Source organism: Erythrolamprus reginae, chromosome 8 (genome assembly GCF_031021105.1).
Source record: "Erythrolamprus reginae isolate rEryReg1 chromosome 8, rEryReg1.hap1, whole genome shotgun sequence".
NCBI lineage: Eukaryota > Metazoa > Chordata > Lepidosauria > Squamata > Dipsadidae > Erythrolamprus > Erythrolamprus reginae.
In genome coordinates, this window is record NC_091957.1 from 32,677,377 (window position 1) to 32,700,758 (window position 23,382).

The window sequence follows — 23,382 nt, forward strand, 5'->3', positions numbered from 1 at the left end:
GCAAGCACTGTATTGTTTTGAGTCATTGTTTGGTCTGCTCTAGACTCCATCCTAGTCTTGATTCTAGGCTGACAGGGGACCTTTAAGACAGGCTGCTTAGCAACTGCTGCCCCTGGGGTACCGAGGGCCTGGATCTGAGCTTCCAGGAACATTCCTGCATTTAGCATCTTCAGCCCTTGGCTGCGTCCTGCAGTCACATGACCCCATTTTGCAGCAGCTTTGCTAAACACTCACGTGATATGCGAGTGATGATGGGGTCTATTGTCAGAGCTTTGAATCGGGTGTAAGTATCTTTCAGGTGGGAACTTTGGCCGCAGATTGCAGACTGCCTCAATAATGCTTTGGGATTTGCCTTTTCTCTTGTTGATATTACAAAAATGTTCCTCTATTTCCCTACAGCTAAATGTTAAGTATACATGCATAATTAGTCTAACTTACCTTTCCATTTTTCCCTCCTCAAGATCCCAAGTGCCCCGGAGATGTGGATTTCCAGAGCAATGACTGGGACATCAAGACTATTACTAGCTCCTTGAAATTCTACCTGAGGTACTGTCCAAAGTTGTTTGAGTTTACAAAATAACTGCCCATGTTCCGGATCCTAAATAGATCTCATGGCCCAGGTGGATAATGTTCTCCTGCTACTATCTAGTTAGCCAGTCTCCTCTTGATCCACTTCTTTTGCCAGAGTTGCCTAAAACCAGCAAATGGTGGCCTTTTGGTCACAGTGCTGGTTACCTGGTCTTATAATAATAATAACAGAGTTGGAAGGGACCTTGGAGGTCTTCTAGTCCAACCCCCTGCTTGGGCAGGAGACCCTACACTACTTCAGACAAATGGTTATCCAACATCTTCTTAAAACTTCCAGTGTTTGAGCATTCACAACTTCTGGAGGCAAGCTGTTAGACTTCTCCTTAGACTCGGGGTGGCTTACAACATGTTATCAATAGCACTTTTTAACAAAGCCAGCCTATTGCCCCCACAATCTGGGTTCTCATTTTACCCACCTCGGAAGGATGGAAGGCTGAGTCAACCTTGAGCTGGTGATGAGATTTGAACCGCTGAGCTGCAGATCTAGCAGTCAGCTTTAGTGGCCTGCAGTACTGCACTCTACCCACTGTGCCACCTCTGCTCACTGTATATTGTATACAGTAATCCCTCGCTACTTTGCAGTTCATCTTTCACGGATTCGCTATTTCATGGGTTTTCAAAGGGGGCTTAAATCCATTAAATCGATTGAAAATTTTAATTCCATTAAAAATTCATACAATTCTTCTACAGTGCTACTGTACTCTATTAAAGAAACTGGTAGGATATCACATGTAGTTCCAGCTGAGAAACATTGTAGAATGACGGTTTAATGCAAAGGGTGGGTTTTAAAAGTCCAAATACTTGTTAAATACATAAAAAATATATTTCCTCTACTTCACGGAAATTCATTTTTCACAGGTGGTCTTAGAACGCATCCCCCGTGAAAAATGAGGGATCACTGTATATCACCTGTATACTGCCCACAACAACCTGGCTCCTCATTTGACCAACCTCAGAGGGAGGGAGACTGAGTCAACCTTGAGCCGGTCAGGACCACACTCCTGGAAGTGGGTTGATTGAATCTGGAAGCCTTGTTTTCTGCCCCACTTCCTTTTTCTTTAACAAGCAAAATAAAAGTTTAAGAATGTACAGTGGTGTGATTGGGACTGTCCCTTCATAGAGTTTCTGGGATGTATGGGTCTTAGCTCTGTCGCTTTATGGTCATTTTCCACTGGTCATCGCAAGAGGCCATTCAAAAGTAAAAGGCATAGAAATGAAGCTCTTTTTGGTCTCAGATAGGCAAGAGGTAGTTAAACACACCATTCTCACCACTGCTAAGCACATCAGGGGATGGCGAGAGGAACCACTGCATCAGTGAGGACTGGAGGTTACAACAAATAAGGAACAATTGCCGGAATTGGGTAGCCGAAATAAAGAAAACAGGGACCAGGGGTGACATGATAGCAGTGTCCCAACATATGAAGAGCTGCCACAAAGAAGAGGGGCTCAACCTTTTTTCCAAAGAACCTGAAGGGAGGACAAGAAGCAATGGATGGAAACTAATTCGGGAGAGAAGCAACCTAGAACCAAGGAGAATTTCCTAACAGTTAGAACAATTAATCCGTGGAACAGAAGTTGCCTTCAGAAGTTGTGAATGTTCCACGACTGGAGGTTTTTTAAGAAGAGAAAGGACAGCCATTTGTCTGACATGGTATAGGGTGTCCTGCCTGAGCAAGGGGGTTGGACTAGATGACCTCCAAGACCCCTTCCAACTCTGTCATTCTATTCTATTCTAGTCCTTGTCCAGATCAGTGGTTGCTGCCAGAGGCTGCGATCAGCAAAGAGCAACTGACATGCCTTGGGCATATGATGGGAGCAGAGTAGTGGAGTAGTGAAAACTTTAGCAAATTGAAGGATTTTAGGAAGCGCTGTGCTGTTAATCGCTTGAGGCTACATAAATTGGTACAAGATGGGCAAATCCTCTCCCTTGTCATTTTTCAAGTCAGTTTGATGCTTCCATCAACTATTTAAACAGGATGCTGCTTTTAAAAAAAAAAAAAATGTAAGGCATCATTTATTTATTATTTATTTAATTTGACTTCTATGTCGCCCAATCCCAAAGTAGTAGTATAAAATTAAAATGGGCAAAACATTTCCTAGGCATCACAGGGAATGAGAGCATAAAGTAGTGATGGGCTCCTACAGGTATGGTCAGGTACGCAGAACCAGTAGAACAATTTTGAATCCCCCCCCCCCCTTCTGGGCTCTGGATATGTTTTTCCTATCGCAGTAAATGAGGTTGAGTGTCTATAATTTTCGAAGAGCTGTGTGTGTGTGTGTGTGTGTTTGTGTACACACACATACAGTTTATATAGTAGATAATATATATTTTTGTGTGCCTGTGTGTAATATGTATGTACACATATGGCATATATGCATATAGAATTAAATAGTATATTTTGGATGTTCAGTAATAGTAAATAGAGAAATTGTATCTCTTTGAGGCGAGGAGGGGCCAGGCACCCTAACTCAAACCCTTGACACGAGTGACGTAAAGTTGGCCACCTTTAAGCCAGTCACCTGACTTTTAAGCTACCCCCTGGTCACATGATCGTCAAGCCACACCCACAAATAAGCCACACCCACAGCATGGTAGTAAAAACAATTGCAGCCCTACCAGATGAGCAATCTTGGTGCAACTAATTGAGACATAAAGTGCCCCCCCCCCCCCAAGCACAGAATTCTCCCCAATATTGAATGGCATTTGGTTGTTGCTGACTTTGGCCTGTTGCTTCTTCTTCTTTCAGGAACCTCTCTGAACCTGTCATGACATACAAGCTTCACAAAGAATTGGTCTTGGCTGCCAGTAAGTCTCCAAGGGGGGGGGGCTTTGGAGGGCGTCCTGATTGTGTTGTTTGTTTTCCTGATGGTGTGAAAAATACATTCCTGGAATGTGAGATCTTTGTCAGATGCTGTGCACAAATGCCGTGCCGCCCCTCTCTTCAATAAAACCAGGAGGTTTTTGGCTCACAAAAAAACAGGGACAGCCTTTCCCGTTAATGGCTTGTACCGAATGCCAAACCAGGATTTTCAAGCCACGGTCCATTAAAAAAGCGAGAAGGTGCAAGTCGGTGCAAAGCTATGTCATGATGGTTGGCTTTATGCATCATGTTTATTTATACAAAATAAACATCTCCTTTATGGCTTAATGTGATGCATAAACTTTCTGGTTGTTTTTTTCTGGTGTAAGCACAAGTAGAACCTTTCCAATAAACAACAATTTAAAAGAATCCTTGGGTTTTTTTGCATAGAGCACGTATGGCCCACCACAATGTTGCTAGGGAGTTTTCTTGCCATTGATGCCACATCACAGTTAAGCCAGTGTTTCTCAAATAGTGGGGCGGGGGGCCCTGGGGGGGGGTGCGGAGTGACGCAAGGGGTGCTGCGTGACTCTAGGGATGTGCTTTGTTTGCTGCAGGGAGTAGGGGGGGTTTGCACCAAACAATAGCACACAGCACAGAGTAGGAGATATGAGGTGCATATAACAAACCATGGAAAGATATTGAACAGGAATGAAAACAAAGGAGGAGAGAGATGGAGATAATGAGAAAAACATAAGTTGAGGTGGGAGACGAGGAAAGACCGGTATGTTTACTGTGTCTACAAATGTTGGCAGTGGACAGAATGAAGGCAAAAACATTAAGAAATCACTTAAACACATTACAAACCAATCACGCTGATACGTTGCTTGAGTTTTTTCAGCTAAAATGTGCTGAATATTGCAAACAATTGTCCCAGAGAAGACTTGGCGGGGGGGGGGCCCAAAATGTTTGCTTCTTCCGGGGGGGGGGGGGCGTATCAGAAAATAATTGAGAAACACTGCAAATTAAGTTAAGTCATGATTTCAAGTGAGTTTGTATAAGGGAACAAAGGATTTGGTTTGAACTGTAAGTAAACTACCGTATTTTTCAGAGTACAGTATAAGATGCAAATTTTTCCTCCATAAAAGAGGCTGAAAATTTGGATGCATCTTATACTTTGAATGTAACTTTTTTGAAACTTTTTTCCTAGCCCTAACTAGGTGCTAACAATCTTCCTGGCTTCCTATTCCTTTCAAAGAAGGTTTTTTTTTTCCCTGTCCTAAGCCTTTGCAGGCATATTTTCATTCCTACTGCTTCTGATAAAGGTTTTTTCACTCTTAACCAGGGGATAAAATAATGTGCTGAAGCTGAACAGACTAAGTATGCTAGCCAGATGAATACTTGGTAGGTAGATTCCCCCCCCCCCCCAATTTTCCTCCCCCAAAACTAAGGGTGTGTCTTATACTCGGAAAAATACGATAAGTGCTTAGCCACAATTTATCATGATTATAAATTGGCTTTGGTTTGCCTTTAGTTGCTTCTTTGTATCAGGTCTTGCCTCTCTTCAAAATAGTGCTGTGGGCAGTGACAAAAATGAAATGGATACCTATATAATAAAACCTTAAAATGCCAACATAAAATAGCAGTCTAGTTAATTAGTGTTGAAATCAGTCAAAGCGGGCGGGCGGTGGTCCATTTCAGAATATTGATGAAGGAAGTAAAGGCCAAAATTGGAAAGACTCCGGGGGTTGGGGGAAGACGACTTGCAGAGCCAGACGGCTGCGCTTTGGCTGCGTCTTCCCCTCCTCATTGAAACCACAGGCAGATTTCGGGGGGTCGGGGGGTCGGAGGGAGTGTTTCTGAACTGTAAATATTATTTCCCACGGTGGGCATAGACTTCGGAAAGGTGTCTTAAAAATCAGTGTCAAGGGATAAATATAAGACTCTTGGAAATTGCAGAAATCTATCCCTCATTTGTTAATCAATAATTAACATTGAGACTCAATGTTTCTTTCCTCCTGGACTTAGTACCCATGTATGAGATTATTTTATACTGCTCAAAAAAATAAAGGGAATACTCAAATAACACATCCTAGATCTGAATGAATGAAATATTCTCATTGAATACTTTGTTCTGTACCAAGTTGAATGTGCACAACAGCAGGTGAAATGGATTGTCAATCAGGGTTCCTTGCTAAGTGGACAGTTTGATTTCACAGAAGTTTGATTTACTTGGAGTTATATTGTGTTGTTTAAGTGTTCCCTTTATTTTTTTGAGCAGTGTATTTTGCCTTCCCATTACCCCAGAGGTGGGCTGCTAAGGTGGAATGGTGATGGGTGCTTGCCCCCGTGGCTCTGAGTGCTAGCGGAGTCCAGCGCAATTATACTAATGCACCTGGTCAGGTAGCGAAATCATGCACGGACACACAGGTGTGCCACAGGCTACCTGCCCAGGTGCAGTAGCATAATTGCGCTGGACTCCGCTAGCACTCAGAGCCATGGGGGCAAGCACCCGTCACCATTCCACCTTAGCGGCCCACCTCTCTATTACTCTCTCCAGTCCATCTTGCAATCTCAGCTTTAACTATGCAGCGGGAGGGATCTTCGATGGAGAAATTGCGGTCCTGGGCATTTTTGACTTTTAGTTTTCAAAAGGGAAAATTCATTCTTTTCTAGAATGAATGTGCTGGGGCTTGGAGACTGACAAGAGTTATTTTCCAAATAGATAAATGGATTGTTCTGTGCCTTGTTAGAGCAGCTCAAATAATGCACCGTGAAATCTCCCAGCCCGCTTTGACCATCTTCATTTGCATTGAATTACCAGGCGGTAATCGAATCCGTTGAGTCTGGTAATCGCTAATCATCTTGTCTGGCTTGTCTGGAGCTCGGCGTTAATGAGCTCCCCAAGGCTTCCCGCCTCGGAGTTGCTCTTTTGTGGAATTTTATTTCCCCGTTTCCCTGATACTTTGGCTGTGGAGAATCTTTCTTCACAGCTGGGAAGTCGGACACCCTGTGTTCCTTGAGAAGAGGGGGGCTGTCTCTTGGGGCACAAGGGTCTTTAATGTTTACATTTATATTCAGATGCCACTGAGAGTTGTTTCTATGAGGGTTATCTGGAAAGTAAGGTTACAAGGCATGTGGCTCCCACGGGGAATGTTTGCGGGGGAATTTGGTATCACTATCGTGTAGCGGGAAGCCAGCGGAAGTGGACGAGCAGTGCCAGCGGTCAGTAGATCACCGACTGGCAATGTGGTGAAGGTTATTTATTTTATTTCAGTATTTTATTAATCGGATTTATATGCCTCCCCTCTTTGAAGATTCGGCAGGACTTACAACATTTAAAATAAAACAATGTACATCGAATCAAATTAATTAAAGTTAAAATCTAAAAACCTGAAAATCAATTAAAATACACTCATAACCATTCAATCTGCAAACTCACCATACATTCACCAGCTAGGAGATACTGTCTAATGACCCCAATCCTGGCAGCATAGATGAGTCTTCAGACTCTTACGAAGGCAAGGAGGGTGGGGGCATTACAAATTTCCGGGGGGGCGGGGCCCCCACAGAGAAGGCTCTTCCCTTAGGTCCTGCCAATCGACATTGTTCAGTTGTCTAGTGAGAGATGAGTGTCCTCATTCTGTTTCCCTCCAACTGTGAAGTGCAAAATGAGTATAGAATTTCAATTTCAGAAGGATGGAAATTTACAGTGAAGACAGAAGTGGACAGGCGTCCGTTGTGACTGATGACGTGGTAAAGAAAATTGACCCATTTTGTCACATGCTATTTGGGCATTACGTCCTCTCCATAAACTGAAACGATTTCGCGATGAATCACAGCAGGGTTCATGCCCTTAGCATTTAGGTAGCATATTACAACGCACACTTCGCACTTGGAGGGAAACGGAATGAGGACGCTCACCTCTAACCTTCACCACAATGACAGTCAATGATCTACTGACCACTGGCACTGCTGGTTCTCTTCTGTACAACTTTGTCTCTTGCACCAATTGTGGCCCTTCCTGGATCAGGAGTCCCAAGCCCTGGTCATTTCACATTTGGACTATTGCAATGCGCTCTACATATTCATATTAACTGGTTCCAGAGAGCCAGAGCTGCCACAGAGAAGGCCTTCCCCACAGTCCCACCACGCAACACTGTCTGGCTGACGGGACACGGAGAAGGCCAACCCTGTGGGCCCTTACCGATCGCTGGGAGCTACGTGGCAGGATGAACAATGAATTCCAGGCTTTTAAAACATATAGACTCTATACCAGTGATGGCGAACCCGTGACATGCGTGCCACAGGTGGCACATGGAGCCATATCTATTGGCACACAACCTAGCTCAGCTGCAGCATGTGTGTGCATGCTGGCCAGCTGATTTTCATCTCATGCGGAGTCTCTGGGAGAGGGTTTCTGGCCTCCGGAGGGCCTCAGGGGTGGGGGTGAGGGAGGCCATTTTTGCCCTCCCAGTCTCCAAGAATGACTGGAACCTGGGGAGAGTGAAAAATGGGGCTACCAGGCCCACTGGGAGTCGGGAAATGGGGGGAGGTGGGGGAGGGGAGAAGCGGCATACAAATCTAATAAATAATAATAATAGTAATGATGATGATGATGATAATAATAATAATAATAATAATAATAATGTGCAGGGGGGCAGGGGCCTTGAATTATAGACATAGGCACTTGCATGCACATGATTATCAGAAAAGACTTAATGAACTCTTAAGAGCCGAGGTGGCGCAGCAGGTAGAGTGCTGTACTGCAGGCCACTGAAGCTGACTGTAGATCTGTAGGTCAGCGGTTGAAATCTCACCACCAGCTCAAGGTTGACTCAGCCTTCCGTCCTTCCGAGGTGGGTAAAATGAGGGCCCGGAATGTGGAGGCAATATGCTGGCTCTATTAAAAAGTGCTGTTGCTAACATGTTGCAAGCTGCCCAGAGCCTAAGGAGAAAGGCGACATAAAAATAGAATAAATAAAATAAATAAATAAAACTCAATCTGTATAGTCTGGAGGAGAGAAGGGTAAGGGGGGACATGATCGAAACATTTAAATATGTTAAAGGGTTAAATAAGGTTCAGGAGGCAAGCGTTTTTAATAGGAATGTGAACACTGGAACAAGGGGACACAATCTGAAGTTAGTTGGAGGAAAGATCAAAAGCAACATGAGAAAATATTATTTTACTGAAAGAGTAGTAGATGCTTGGAACAAACTTCCAGCAGACATGATTGGTAAACCCATAGTAACATAGGGTCCAACTCACGAGGGGGGACATGCACCCGAGGGAAAAAAAGTTTGCCATCACTGCTCTGTAGTTTAACTATACTGGACACACACACACACCACCCAAATTCCGTCTGTTTCCTCCGGCGCTGCTTCCTTTCACAGGGAGTTATCCCAGGTACATAATTTCCCAGATTTATTATTGAAAAAGATGCAACACCAAGTTAGGAAGGGGTCTAAACCAAGCCTGGTAAAATTGCCCTCCATGCAAGGAAAAAAATTTCCAGACACAATTCAAAGTGTTGGTGATGACCTATAAAGCCCTACATGGCATTGGACCAGAATACTTACAGGACTGCCTTCTGCCGCACGAATCCCAGCAACCGGTTAGGTCCCACAGAGTCGGCTTTCTCTGGGTCCCATCGGCCAGACAATGTTGTCTGGCGGGGCCTAGGGGAAGAGCCTTCTTTGTGGCGACCCCGGCCCTCTGGAATCAGCTCCCTCCAGAGATTAGCACTGCCCCCACCCTCCTCGCTTTTCGCAAGAGTCTTAAGATTCATTTATGTCGCCAGGCATGGGGCAATCAGATCAAGCCCCCCCCCTTACCAAATGTGATGTGTGGTTGTGAATGAATTGGCTCACTGATTTTAATATATATGGGATTTTAGTAATAATTTGTAATTAATTATATTTGTTGTTGTATTGTTTTTGGACACAGCATTCCAAATGTGGTCTCACCAGCGCTCTCTACAGCGGGATCACAATCTCCCTCTTCCTGCTTGTTATACCTCTAGTTTTGCAGCCAAGCATTCTACTTGCTTTTCCTACCACCTGACCGCGGTACGAAAAGCAAGTAGATAATTAAATGATAATAATAATGTAATAATAATAATAATAATAATAATAATAATAATAATAATAATAAATAATTTTTAAAAAATCTGATGATTATTTTATTTGTTGTCATTTTCTTTTTCACCCGCAGAGTCTGAGAACCTGGATTACAGGCTGGGAGCCATTCATGCCCTGGTTTATAAACTCCCTGAGAAGAACCGAGAGATGTCCGAGTTGCTCATCAGGCACCTTGTCCAGTAAGTTGGGGGCTGATCTGAAACCCCAGCAAAAGAGTTTCCTCTGGAGCTTTGGCCTCATTTGCTGGGGGACCGGAGGGGAGGGGGATGCTGGTGTGGGAGTGGAGTCGGAGCCGATGGTGTTGGAAGCAGCTTGCGTGGCGAGTGTACTTAGTAGCTGTTCCAGAAGGGAGCAGGCGTGGCGTGGCGGCCTTGTTTTGCAGAGGAGAAAGATAAAGCACGCTGGAATTGGGGACGATGTAAGCACATTTACATTGGGGGGCCTTCTTTTGGGGTGATATTTGTAGGTTGGTGTTGTTCAGTTGCTAAGTCGTGCCGTGCTCCCCGTCCTCCCAGAATCACTTAGAGAGGACCCCTCCCCTTTTCTGGAATTGTGTTTTATACAAATTGAACTAAATAAATACACTGGGAGGAGGCCTCTTTTTGGCCTGTGCTATCCTTCCTGACTCAATTTCTTTCCTCAATGAGTCATTCCAGCCACAATCGACCGACGGGATGCAGGCAGTTCTTCTTGGGCCACATGCATTGCTGAGCGCAGAACCCTCTGGGCTGGGGATGCTGGGTATTGTAAGCCAACACAGCCTAGGATTCCCAAAGCAGGTCAGGTTAGGGTTGTAGAGAGATGTGTCTTATTCCAAGAAGAGCATCAAACGGGCAAACCTTTTAAGTACATCTGAAATACAATGGCAGAAAAATGCAGAAAAGTGTTATAGCAAAGACAGCAACGCACTAAGGATAATTAGGAAAAACAGCTGTAGTTGCTCAGAAATATATTCATCTTTTACCTACCGTATTTTTTGGAGTATAAGACGCACCTTAGTTTTTTGGGGAGGAAAATAGAGAAAAGAATCTGCTTACCAGGTATTCATCTGGCTAGCATCCTTAGCCAGCACATTACTTTATCCCCTGGTTAGGGCTTTAAATTAGGGCTTTAAAAAAACTTTATTCGGAGAGAATAACAATGAAAGAGCTTGCAAGCCAGTAAGAGCTGGGAACATTATTAGCACCTAGAAAAAAAACATTCAGAGCAAATAGAGCAATCTGCCTCCTTAATTGACCCTGGCATTGATTTCTCCCTAAATCTTGCCTAAGGAAGATCTCTCTGTGACACGGTTTGGCAAAGATTACTCCGAGAATGTATCTCTATCTCTATTCTCTGCCTCTCTCTGCTGTCTATCGCACCTTTTTATAACTTATTTATTTATTTTTATTTATTTATTAATTTTGTCCAATACACAATAATACACAATGAAGGTTATAGAGGATATAGTAGAGAAGAAATACGAGATATACGAGAGACTATAGGACAGGGGACGGAAGGCACTCTAGTGCACTTATGTACGCCCCTTACTGACCTCTTAGGAATCTGGAGAGGTCAACCGTGGATAGTCTAAGGGTAAAATGTTGGGGGTTAGGGGATGATACTACAGAGTCCGGTAATGAGTTCCACGCTTCGACAACCCGATTACTAAAGTCATATATTTTACAGTTAAGTTTGGAGCGGTTAATATTAAGCTTGAATCTGTTGTGTGCTCTTGTGTTGTTGTGGTTGAAGCTGAAGTAGTCGCCAACAGGCAGGACGTTGCAACATATGGTCTTGTGGGCAATACTTAGATCATGTTTAAGGCGTCGTCGTTCTAAGCTTTTAAGACCCAGGATTGTAAGTCTAGTTTCGTAGGATATTCTGTTTCGAGTGGAGGAATGAAGGGCTCTTCTTGTGAAGTATCTTTGAACATTTTCAAGGGTGTTAATGTCTGAGATGCGATATGGGTTCCAAACAGATGAGCTGTATTCGAGGATGGGTCTGGCAAAAATTTTGTAAGCTCTGGTAAGTAATGTGAGATTTCCAGAGCAGAAGCTACGTAGGATTAGATTAACAACTCTTGAGGCCTTCTTAGCGATGTTGTTGCAGTGGGCTTTGGCACTTAGATCTTTAGTTATTAGTATTCCGAGGTCCTTGACCGAGTGGGGATTATCTGTGATAATTTGTTTATTAAGTTTGTATTTGAAGTTCTGATTCTTTTTGCCAATGTGTAGGGCAGAGCATTTGCTGGTTGAGATTTGGAGTTGCCATGTGTTGGACCATTCAGAAACTGAGTCTAGGTCTTTTTGTAGAGTAGTTGTGTTATCAGTGGTGTTGAAGAGTTTTACATCGTCTGCAAAAAGAACACAGTTGCTTGTGATAAGATCGCAAAGGTTGCTGCTGTAGAGAATGAAGAGTGTAGGTCCCAGTACGCTACCTAGGGGGATACCTCTTTTAACAGGGACCGGTGTGGATATGGAGCTTCCTATTTTGACCACTTGTTGCCTGTTAGACAGGAATGCAGTAATCCAGCTGTGGAGGGATCCTGAGATGCCATAGGATTTTAGTTTTTGAAATAGTTTGTCATGGACCACTGAATCAAAGGCTTTGGAGATCCCAACTTACCAGGAAGTAAGTTGGGATCTACTTTGTCAATTAAAGTATACTGTGTCCACATCATTTCACTGCTCCACTAATTTAGTAACTTTGAAAAAGAATGAAATAAGATTAGTTTGTTAAACCAAAAGATTACCGTAATTGAATTAAGAAGCACAATATATAAACAAAAAAGCAATAAGACTCCTGGTCCAGATGGTATATCTTTTGAACTATATGAAAAGATTGAAAATCCACTTGATCTGATCATGCTTGATTTGTTTAATGAAATTTTGGAACATGGAATCATACCTGAATCTTGGAAAGAAGGCTATATAAAAACAAAATACAGAACTACAGACCCATCTCACTCTTAAACACAGATTACAAAATCTTTGCAAGGATTTTTGTAGAAAAACTTAAAAAAATACTAAACAAATTCATCTATCATGACCAAAATGTTTTTTTTACTGAATCACCATAATAGAAACAACATGAGAACCTTATTGAACGCATTAGAATTTTATGATACCCGTATTGACAAGATTAGTTTGGTGTGATCTGTTGTTGATCAAACCCATGCTGGCTTCTGGTTATATCTTTTCTTGCTATTAGATGCTCATAGATCTATTGTTTGATTATCTGTTCAAGGATTTTCCCAGGTGTTGATGTCAGGATGTTTGGTCAGTAGTTTCCTGCGTCTGTTTAACCCTCCCCCCCTTTTTGAAGAGAGGAACCAATATTTTGAAGAAGGGTTCCTTCCTTTGAAGGAATCACAATTGCTCATTAACATTAAGTAACATTAAGTAACACTAAGCAGTAAATCATGGTTAAGATCTTCATGGTCTGACTCCCTGCAATTGGCTCGTCCAAACCCAAGCAAATTGCATGTAATCCTAGCTATTTTCCAACTGCCCACAGGACAGCTTTACAACACGTTTTTTGGAAAACTAAATTGCCCATCTGTTTAGCCAAGGTTTTTTTGAGCCCCCCCCCCCCAATCTAATTTTTTTGGCTCTACCTCTCCGTCTCTTTTCTGCTGGAACGGGAGGCACGTCCAGCCCTTGTCTCTCTCGCCCTCCTGGCTCTGTGATTGCTCAGCAATTAGCGGCTCTGATTTCTTTGGTGGAAGCTAGCTTTGGAGCCTGTGCAGGATTTCCACTGGGCACTCCTTCCTAATGCCTTGGGTTGCTCCTGTCTTGGTAAACAGTGCCAGTTTTCAGTTGCATTGAGTGGCTGTGTTTTGCATCATGTGGCTTTCTTGCTTTCATCAAGGTGGGGAGTAAGTTGTGAGGTTGAAGGCTCATGTGGACACAAGGAATTATTCAGAAAACTTTACATTGTGCCCGATCCCAGCTTACATGTGATAAACATCTGCAACAGATGCAGTTGTTGTCATTCTAGCAAACCCAGGAGACGGTGAGGGAACCTCTCTTTGGAAAAGGTAGTTTTAGAAAAAACAGTTTTCTGTTCAAATAAAATGTAGATCTTCAAACAGAAAGATCTAGACAAACATGTACACTGGGCCCAAACAAACAAAATGAAGTTCAACGTAGAGAAAAGTAAAATCCTTCACCTAGGTAAACAAACAAACAAACCCAAAACATACAAACTGGGTGAAACCACACTCAAGTGATTGTGAGAGAGATCTAGGAGTCTTGGTAGACAACCAACTAAACATGAGCCACCAATGTGCAGCGGGCGCTAAAAAAGCCAACACAATCTTGAGCTGCATCAACAGAGCAATACAATCTAGAAACATAAAAACATAGAAGATTGACGGCAGAAAAAGACCTCATGGTCCATGTAGTCTGCCCTTATACTATTTCCTGTATTTTATCTTAGGATGGATCTAGGTTTATCCCAGGCATGTTTAAATTCAGTGATTGTTGATTTCCAACCATGTCTGCTGGAAGTTTGTTCCAAGCATGTACTACTCTTTCAGTCAAATAATATTTTCTCACGTTGCTTCTGATCTTTCCCCCTACTAAACTCAGATTGTGCCCCCTTGTTCTTGTGTTCGCTTTCCTATTACAAACACTTCCCTCCTGAACCTTATTTAACCCTTTAACATATTTAAATGCTTCGATCAGGTCCTCCCTTTCCCTTTTGTCCTCCAGACTATACAGATGGAGTTCATGAAGTCTTTCCTGATGAGTTTTATGCTTAAGACCTTCCATCATTTTTGTAGCCTGTCTTTGGACCCGTTCAATTTTGTCAATATATTTTTATAGGTGAAGTCTCCAGAACTGAACACAGTATTATTCCAAATGGGGTCTCACCAGCGCTCTATACCGCGGATCACAATCTCCCGCTTCCTCACAATCTAGGACTATACCACTTTATAATGCCCTTGTCAGACCACACCTAGAGTACTGCATTCAATTTCAGGCCCCACACTACAAAAAAGACATTGAAACTCTGGAAAAAAATACAGAAGAGGGCAACCAGAATGATAAAGGGACTAGAAAACAAAACATACAAGGAAAGGTTGCAGGAACTGGCCATGGATAGTCTACAGAAGAGGAGGTCCAGGGTGGACATGATAGCAGTCTACAAATACTTGAGGGGCTGCCACAGTGAGGAGAGGGTCACACTGTTTTCCAAAGCACCAGAGGGCCAGACAAGGAGCAATGGATGGAAGCTGACCAAGGAGAGATTCAACCTAGAAATAAGGAAGAACTTTCTGACGGTGAAAGGGATCAACTGGTGGAACGGCTTGCCCGCAGAGGTTTTGAATACCCAAACACTGGAGACCTTCAAGAAGAGATTGGATCGCCATATGTCTGGGATGGCATAGGGTCTCCTGCACTAGCAGGAGGTTGGACTAGAAGACCCACAGGGTCCCCTTCCAACACAAACTGTAAATAAAATAAAATAAAATCCAAAGCTGACTGCTTGCAGAGTGAACTGCTTTTGGCAGATTGGACTTTCATCTCTGAAGGGATCCTTTCACTCTTGGTCTTCTTGTTCCAAAACTGTTTGGCCAATTTTGCTCTGAGTTGATGGGCCTTGAGACTTTCCTGGTAATTGAGCCTCTGAGTCCATTGAGAAGTCAAGCTGGGGCATCCTGGAGAGTGGACATCTCAGGTGGGACTCCCTTTTGCCTCCCAGGTGAACTTAAATAGAAACATAGAAGATTGATGGCTGAAAAAGACCTCATGGTCCATCCAGTCTGTCCTTATACTATTTCCTGTGTTTTATCTTAGGATGGATCTAGGTTTATCCCAGGCATGTTTCAATTCAGTGATTGTGGATTTACCAACCACATCTGCTGGAAGTTTGTTCCAAGCATCAACTACTCTTTCAGTAAAATCATATTTTCTCATGTTGCTTCTGATCTTTCCCCCAACTAAACTCAGATTGTGCCCCCTTGTTCTTATGTTCACTTTCCTATTAAAAACACTTCCCTCCTGAACCTTATTTAACCCTTTAACATATTTAAATGTTTCGATCATGTCCCCCCTTTCCCTTATGTCCTCCAGACTATACAGATTGAGTTCAAGTGAGGTCTCCAGAAATGGACGTTGAACTGAAATCAGTTCTTCACTTTGTTCTGGGATGTTCCTTTTCCCCTTTCTCTTCTGTCCTGTGCCTAATCCCAGGCGAAGTAAACCAAAAAGCCCATGAAAAGGACAACGGAACAGCTGAAAGTACAGAAGGAAAAGACATACCGTATTTTTCAGAGTATAAGATGCACCTTTTTTCTCCCTGAAAGAGGCTGAAATTTGGGTGCATTCCAAATGTGGCTTTTTCAAAGCTTTTTTTCCTCATCCCTAACTGGATGCTAATGATCTTCCCAGCTTCTTATTCCCTCCGAAGAAGTTTTTTTTCCAACCCCAAGGCTTTGCAGGCTTATTTTCATCCCTACTCCCTCTGAAAAAGCAGTGCTTTTCAGCCCTAACGAGGTGCTACCAGTCTTCCTGGCTTGCTGCATTTTTTTAAATTCCTACTCCCTCCTAAGGAGTTTTTTACCTTCTGTAAGTCTTTGCAGGCTTGTTTTCATTCCTACTCCCTCTGAAAAAGGCTTTTTCAGCCCTAATCAGGGATAAAATAATGTGCTGAAGTTGAACAGACTAAGGACGCTAGCCAGATGAATATCTAGTGGGCAGACTTTTCCTCCACTATATTTCCCCCCAAAACTAAGGTGTGTCTTTTTTTCCTTCAAGTTTATTTAATCTTTTATTGATAATTTTTAAAAAATGTTCACATATATGTTTGTACAGATCAAATTCCGTATCTTTTACATGTTGAAATTATATTTCATAACCCTATATATTTAATAAGCTATGTACAATTCAGTAAATTGATAAAGCATAGTATAATAGTAGGCTTAAATCCTTTGTATACCCTGTATTTCTACGTTTTATTTTTGTTACGGATCCATTCATGTAATTTTTGCCATATCTCTTTGGTTTCTTTGGTTCTTATTCCCTTGATTGCATTCGTCATTATATCCATTTCCGTGCATCTGTAAATTTTTTCAATGATTAGGTTTTCGGATGGGATTTGTTCTTTTTTCCACATTTGCGCAATTGAAATTATGATTGCAGCGATTATATGCGTCATAAGATAAAGCTTTTGCTTAGAGTGTTGTTTTCAAATTCCTAAAAGCAATTCCTAAGGTGCGTCTTATACTCCGAAAAATACAGTAATCACTATGCAGATGCATTGTCAGTTTTCTTCAGGAGCTCTGAACTGGTCACTTATTGATCTCTGAAGGAATCTCCCTCCCCTCCCCAATGATGTTGTGTGGGCCGTGTCAGTCACACCCAAGGAAATGCCACAGCCATGTCACCAACCACAAGTTTCCCAAACCCCAAATGTCACAAGCATAGAGAATGAGCCCCTTCCAGCTTCCTGCTTATTCTCCAGTTTGTTTATTTGTTTATTTGTTTATTTGTTTATTTGTTTATTTGTTTATTTGTTTATTTGTATATTTATTTATTTATTTATTTATTTATTTGTTTGTTTATTTATTTATTTATTTATTTATTTATTTATTTATTTATTTATTTATTTATTTATTTATAACAGCTGCCCAATTCCAAATGGACTCTGGGCGGCTTACAATAATAAAACAATATAAAATATAGTTATAATAATAAACTAGAATAAAACCATTAATAAAACACATTAATATCCCTATAAACCATGCATGCTCTCAGTCATTCATGGCCGCATCAAGGTGACATCAAGGTGACAACTTAACGGCCCCAGGCCTGCTGGAAAAACCAGGGTTTTTCCCCCCTTTGCTGCTTCTAATAACACCATAAAGATCTCTCTCTTCCTCTGCTGGGTCAAACTAAACATCTAAGCAGAAATAGAACTGGCCAATACTTGGATGGCAGTCAGTGATGGGCTCCTACGGGTACGGTCAGGTACGCAGAACCAGTAAAAAATGTTTGAATTTTTTTCTTTTGGTTTTTTCCTTCTGGGCTTTCTATCACAGTAAATGAGGTTGAATGTGTATAATTTTAGAAGAGCTATGCGTGAGTGTGTGTGTGTGTACATACACATACAGTTTATATAATAGATAATGTATATTTTTTTGTGCTTGTGTGTAATATGTATGTACACATATGGCATATACACATAGAATTAAAGAGTGTTCAGTAATATTCATCCTTCCGAGGTGGGTCAAATGAGGACCTGGATTGTGAGGGCAATAGGCTGGCTCTGTTATAAAGTGCTATTGCTAACATGTTGTAAGCTGCCCTGAGTCTAAGGAGAAGGGCGGCATAAGAAAGTGAGTGAGTAAGTAAGTAAGTAAGTAAGTAAGTAAGTAAGTAAGTAAGTAATAGTAAATAGATAGGGAAATTGTATCTCTTTGATGCGAGGAGAGGCCAGGCACCCTAACCCAAACTCTTGACGTGAATGATTTCAAGTTGGCCATCTTTAAGCCACTCACACGACCTTTAAGCCACCCCTGGTCACATGATCATCAAGTCACTCCCACCTAGTCACATGGCCAGCAGGCCACACCCACAAAATATGCCACGCCTACAGTATGGCAGTAAAAAAAATGCAGCCCTTCACTGGTGGCAGACCACCAGGAAACCTTACCTCTTTGAGTTGGAAGGGAAATCAGCAGACACATTCCGAAACTTTTCCTTATTCCTGCTATGGGAATTGATTCGTGGTCCTATTTGTAGTCAGAGGAGATCCTAGAAGCAGCCCACTCCAGCACCCCCAGAGGCACTACTATCTGAGCAGGTAAAGAAGGCAACACAACCACTGCTGTCACTCGCTGAAGATGAGGGATGGGAGCACCACCCTCTCCCCACCCAAGAGCTGGGCCGAGAGGGTAGAAGCGAGGTGCCAGGGCTCTCACACCACTAAATGAACTACCATGGGGCTGTATTATTAAATGGAGCATCTGGCACCCACTGTCAGGCCAAAGCCAGAATGCTCGGAGGTTTTGGCTGCATGCCATGACACATTCCTTTTAGGTTCTCAAGGTCAGCCTTTATTCAGCATCTGGCCAGAAGCTGCTGGGAGTTGCAGGATACATGGCATCGGATCAGATTACTTGCGGGACCGACTACTGCCACATGAATCCCAGCGACTGGTTATGTCCCACAGAGTCGGCCTTCTCCAGGTCCCATCAACTAGATAAAGTCATTTGGCAGGACCTGGGGGAAGAGCCTTCTCTGTAGGGGCCCCGGCCCTCTGGATCCAGCTCCCCCTGGAGATTCGTACTGCCCCCACCCTCCTCGCCTTCCATAAGAGTCTGAAGACTCATTTATGTTGTCAGGCATGGGCCGATTAGATCTTAGCCCCTGGCCAATGAATGATTGTATGATTGCTGAACGAATGGGTGTGATTGATTTTTAATACAATTAGGGATTTTAGATATCTATGTAATTTGAATTGAATTGAATTAATTTTATTGTAATTTACTGTGTTTATATGTTGTAAGCCACCCCGAGTCTTTGGAGAGGAGCATCATAGAAATCCAATAAATAAATAAATATGCTGGCAGAAGATGTATGGTTCATGTGATGGGCTTTATGGGAGGAGATGCAAGGAAATGAACACTAATCCGTGTGGAGAATGAGATACCCTCGTAACTTTACATTCGGGTTTCTCCAGTTGTGCTAACATGGCCCTGTTAATATATTGGAACTTTGAAGCCTTGGATTTATTTCTTGGATGCTATTGAGAACGCTGAGACCCGCTCTGTGTTTGGCAACAGCAACTCACTAACCCCCCTCCCCCACTCTGTGTGCCTTGTCTTGTGAACTTCACAACTCTTGACTTTGAAACTGGACTCCAGGCTGATGAATCTGCTACAAGCCTGAACCCTCCAAATTCAATCTGGTGTCAGACTGGTCCCAGTCTGATCCCTTAGGGAAGTAGAACTCATTGGATTGGCCCTTTTACTAAGAGATGCTGATTGCATTAAATGTCAAGGGGAGTTCCTGTGGTTTCCCCTAGCCCTCCCATGTGGTTTGCCTGGCGCACCAGTTGCGGCCCTATTTGGACAGGGAGTCTCTACTCACAGTCGCTCATGCCCTTGTCACCTCGAGGTTTGACTACTGCAATGCTCTCTACATGGGGTTACCTTTGAAGGCTGTTCTGAAACTACAAATTGTGCAAAATGCAGCCGCGTGAGCAATCATGGGCCTTCCTAGGTCTGCCCATGTTTCTCTAGCACTCCGCGGACTCCATTGGCTCACGATTGGTTTCCAGACACCATTCAAAGTGTTGGTAATGACCTATAAAGCCCTGCATGGCATCGGGCCAGATTACTTGCGGGACCGCCTTCTGCTGTATGAGTCCCAGCGACAGAGTCGGCCTTCTCCAGGTCTCGAAACTAGACAATGTCGTTTGGTGGGGCCTAGGGGAAGAGCCTTCTCTGTGGGGGCTCCATCCCTCTGGAATCAGCTTCCCCTGGAGATTCGCACTGCCCCCACCCTCCTTACCTTCCATAAAAGTCTCAAGACTCATTTGTGCCGCCAGGCCTGGTGCCTTTAGACCCGAGCCCCCGGTTGATGAATGTTTGTATGGCTGTTGTTTGGATGTTGTATGTCCCCCATGAGTCGCCTCGAGAAGGGTGGCAAAGAAATCTAATTAATAAAATAAATAATAATAATAATAATAATAATAATAATAATAATAATAAAAAATAAATAAATAAATAAATGGTGATATAGAGCTGGGTTTTTGGAGAAGGGTAGCATATTTATGTATTTATATATTGATTGATTGATTGATTGATTGATTGATTGATTGATTGATTGATTGATTGATTGTTAGAGTTGAAGGGGATCATGCAGGTCATCGAGTCCAACCCGCTTCCTGAGCAGGAAATCCTATAGCACCCCAGCCAGATGACAGTCCAGAATGGGCAGGACTGTTTTTTTTAATAAAACTGCAGATTTTAGATTGTTGTCTAGTTTTAATTAATTGGATTTTGTAGTACTCTATTGTTTTTATATGTTGTAAGCCGCCCTGAGTCCTTGGAGAGTGGCGGCATACAAGTCTAATTAAATAAACCAACAATCCAGCACCATTATTAAGATTTGCTACACTTTCATCCAATTTTCTTTTTAAATGTTTTTGTGTTGTTTTATTTTATTTATTTATTTATTTTATATATTAGATTTGTATGCCGACCACTGAATTGTTATGGGAAACTTCGAGGTGTTTGGGCTGGTGAATTTCCACACTCAGGGAAAGCAGCCTTGAAGGTGCCAGTGCGCCAGGACGAACCGGGTCCCAAACAGCTCCGTTCTTCTTCAGCCATCAATTTTCCCCCTTCCAATATCCTGCCATAAATGTAATTCAGCAAATGGTCATCCACCGCCCATTTCCCTGATTGATGACAGAATAGCCACAAGCTGACAAGACGAAGCTAGGGGATCTGACAGTGTACTGCTTTGATTGGAAACTCTTGTAAGCCAAACTTGCTGAACTTTGTGGGGGAAATATGTCTGTAAGACTTCAAGTGGTGTGATCCTGCAAAGCCTCGTTTACTAAAGAGGACAAAACCAGCCCTTTGTGTGTTTGTATGCGCTTGGCTTGACACGGGACAGAAATTTATTTATTTATTTAGATTTCTATGCCGCCCTTCTCGAGGCGACTCAGGGCAGCGTACAACATAAAGTACAACAATATGTAAGAAATCTAAATAACTATAAAAAATTATGGAAATTGACTCAAAAATTCAAAAAGACTCGATGTACATTCACACACATCCATCCAATCCAATCATATCTAGTATCGGCCAGAGACAGTCTCATCACTCACGGCCCCCATGCCCACCAGCAGGTTTTTAAAGCTTTACGAAAGACCAGGAGGGAGGGGGTGGTACGTATCTCCGGAGGGAGTTCATTCCAGAGGGGCGGGGCCACCAAAGAGAAGGCTCTTCCCTTAGTCCCTGCCAGTCGACATTGTCTGGCCAATGGGACCTGGAGAAGGTCGGCTCTGTGGGACCTAACCGGCCACTGGGATGCATGAGGCAGAAGATGGTCCCGAAGATAATCTTGGTCCTAAGACAAGTAGGGATTTGTAGATCATAACCAGCACTTTGAATTGGGCCCGGAGACCAATTGGCAACCAGTGCAGCTCACAGAGTGACGTTGAAATGTGGGCAGATCTTGGTAGTCCCAAGATGTTGGCCCAGAGTTGGCTTTGTAGCCAGCCCAGATCTGTCTGTCAAACTTCCTAAAATATATTCTGCTTCTCAAATTCAGGAAAACCTCATTTTTAGCTTGGTTTAATGTTCTCCCCTAGCTGTCCTGGAAGGGAAATATAGAAAAACCCCACATGAAACCCAGTGCTGCCCCTGTGATATGGGTACCACAGTGCATGTTCTTCTACACAGCCAATACTAGGGGGGCATTTTCCATCAGTTGATTACTGCTCTTTTATTTAAGTTTCCGTGGCAGTCTGATAATTTTTATTTGCACTATCTGCTTAACAATCAAGAAAAAAAATTCTGTAAAAGCAGCAAATGTTTGCTGCATTATGTGTAAGCTTCACCCGTAAATGGTTGTCAGTAGTTCTTGTTTTGTGTTGTTTCTTGTATTGATTGTATTTTTATTGGTCAATCTTTGTCTGTCTTCTCTGATTCTCTTTATAGCTTTATTTGCAAAGCATTTTGTGCATTTCGGAAAGAAGACATATTTTGAATTAAAGGGGACCAGAAAGGCCACAGAAGGGAAAAAGACAAAATTTATAGATGTGCAGAAATGGACAGGAGGACAATGGAGATTAAAGGATTAAATAATTCAGAATATTATGAAATTCGGGTTAAATGGTACTATTGGATTGGAAACAAAATGGTACTATTGGATTGGAAACAAAACTAAAAGACTGTGATGCAATGTGAAAAGTCATACAAAAAATAAAAATTATGTAAATATAAAATGTAATGTGCATTATCAAAAAGATACCACTTAAGAAGAGTATAGATCTATGTTAAATTATTGTGATGTAAAAACTGTGATGGGCTGCTATGGGTATGTTTATCCCATCGCAGTAAATGAGGTTGAATGTGTATAATTTTAGAAGAGCTGTGCATGCGCGCGCGCGTGTACATACACATACAGTTTATATATAGTGTGTATACATATATATATATATATATATATATATATATATATATATATATATGTGTGTGTAGATTGTTCTGAGTTTGGGTTTTGCCCCGTGTATATATATATATATGACGGTATGACGGTCTTGGTATGAAAATCTACAAAAACACACACACACACACACACACACACACACACACACATATATGAATGATGAGGCAGCAGCCATCTCGATCACCGGAACATAGAGACTTTAATAAAACCACTTAGCTTTCGTTAGCGTGCTGCTAACTTCGTCAGAGTATTAAAATGCCGTGGGAGACACGGCATTTTAATACTCTGACGAAGTTAGCAGCACACTAACGAAAGCTAAGTGGTTTTATTAAAGTCTCTATGTTCCGGTGATCGAGATGGCTGCTGCCTCATCATTCACGTATGTACCTGGAACTCGCATTTTTAGGACTATTCTTGACACATATATATATATATGTAATGTATATTTTTGTGTGCCTGTGTGTAATATGTATGTACACATATGGCATATATACATAGAATTATAGAGTATATTTTGGATGTTCAGTAATAGTAAATAGAGAAATTGTATCTCTTTGAGGTGAGGAGAGGCCAGGCACCCTAACCCATACCCTTGACATGAGTGACGTCAAGGTGGCCAACTTTAAGCCAGTCACATGAGCTTTAAGCCACCCCCGGCCACATGATTGTCAAGC

At 42.4% G+C, this 23,382-nt stretch overlaps 1 protein-coding gene across 2 annotated transcripts in view; it reads left to right on the forward strand.

The window, feature by feature from the left end:
• OPHN1 (oligophrenin 1) overlaps positions 1–23,382 on the forward strand; it is a 156,174-nt gene that overhangs the window by 90,249 nt on the left and 42,543 nt on the right. For both annotated transcript variants that reach the window (XR_011559740.1, XM_070759623.1), the window contains exons 15-17: positions 462–546; positions 3,336–3,394; positions 9,604–9,709. Coding sequence is in view for 1 of the 2 variants with exons in the window: in XM_070759623.1 (XP_070615724.1) it covers positions 462–546; positions 3,336–3,394; positions 9,604–9,709 (250 nt within the window). In the remaining variant the exon portion in view is untranslated. The remainder of the gene's footprint in view (positions 1–461; positions 547–3,335; positions 3,395–9,603; positions 9,710–23,382) is intronic.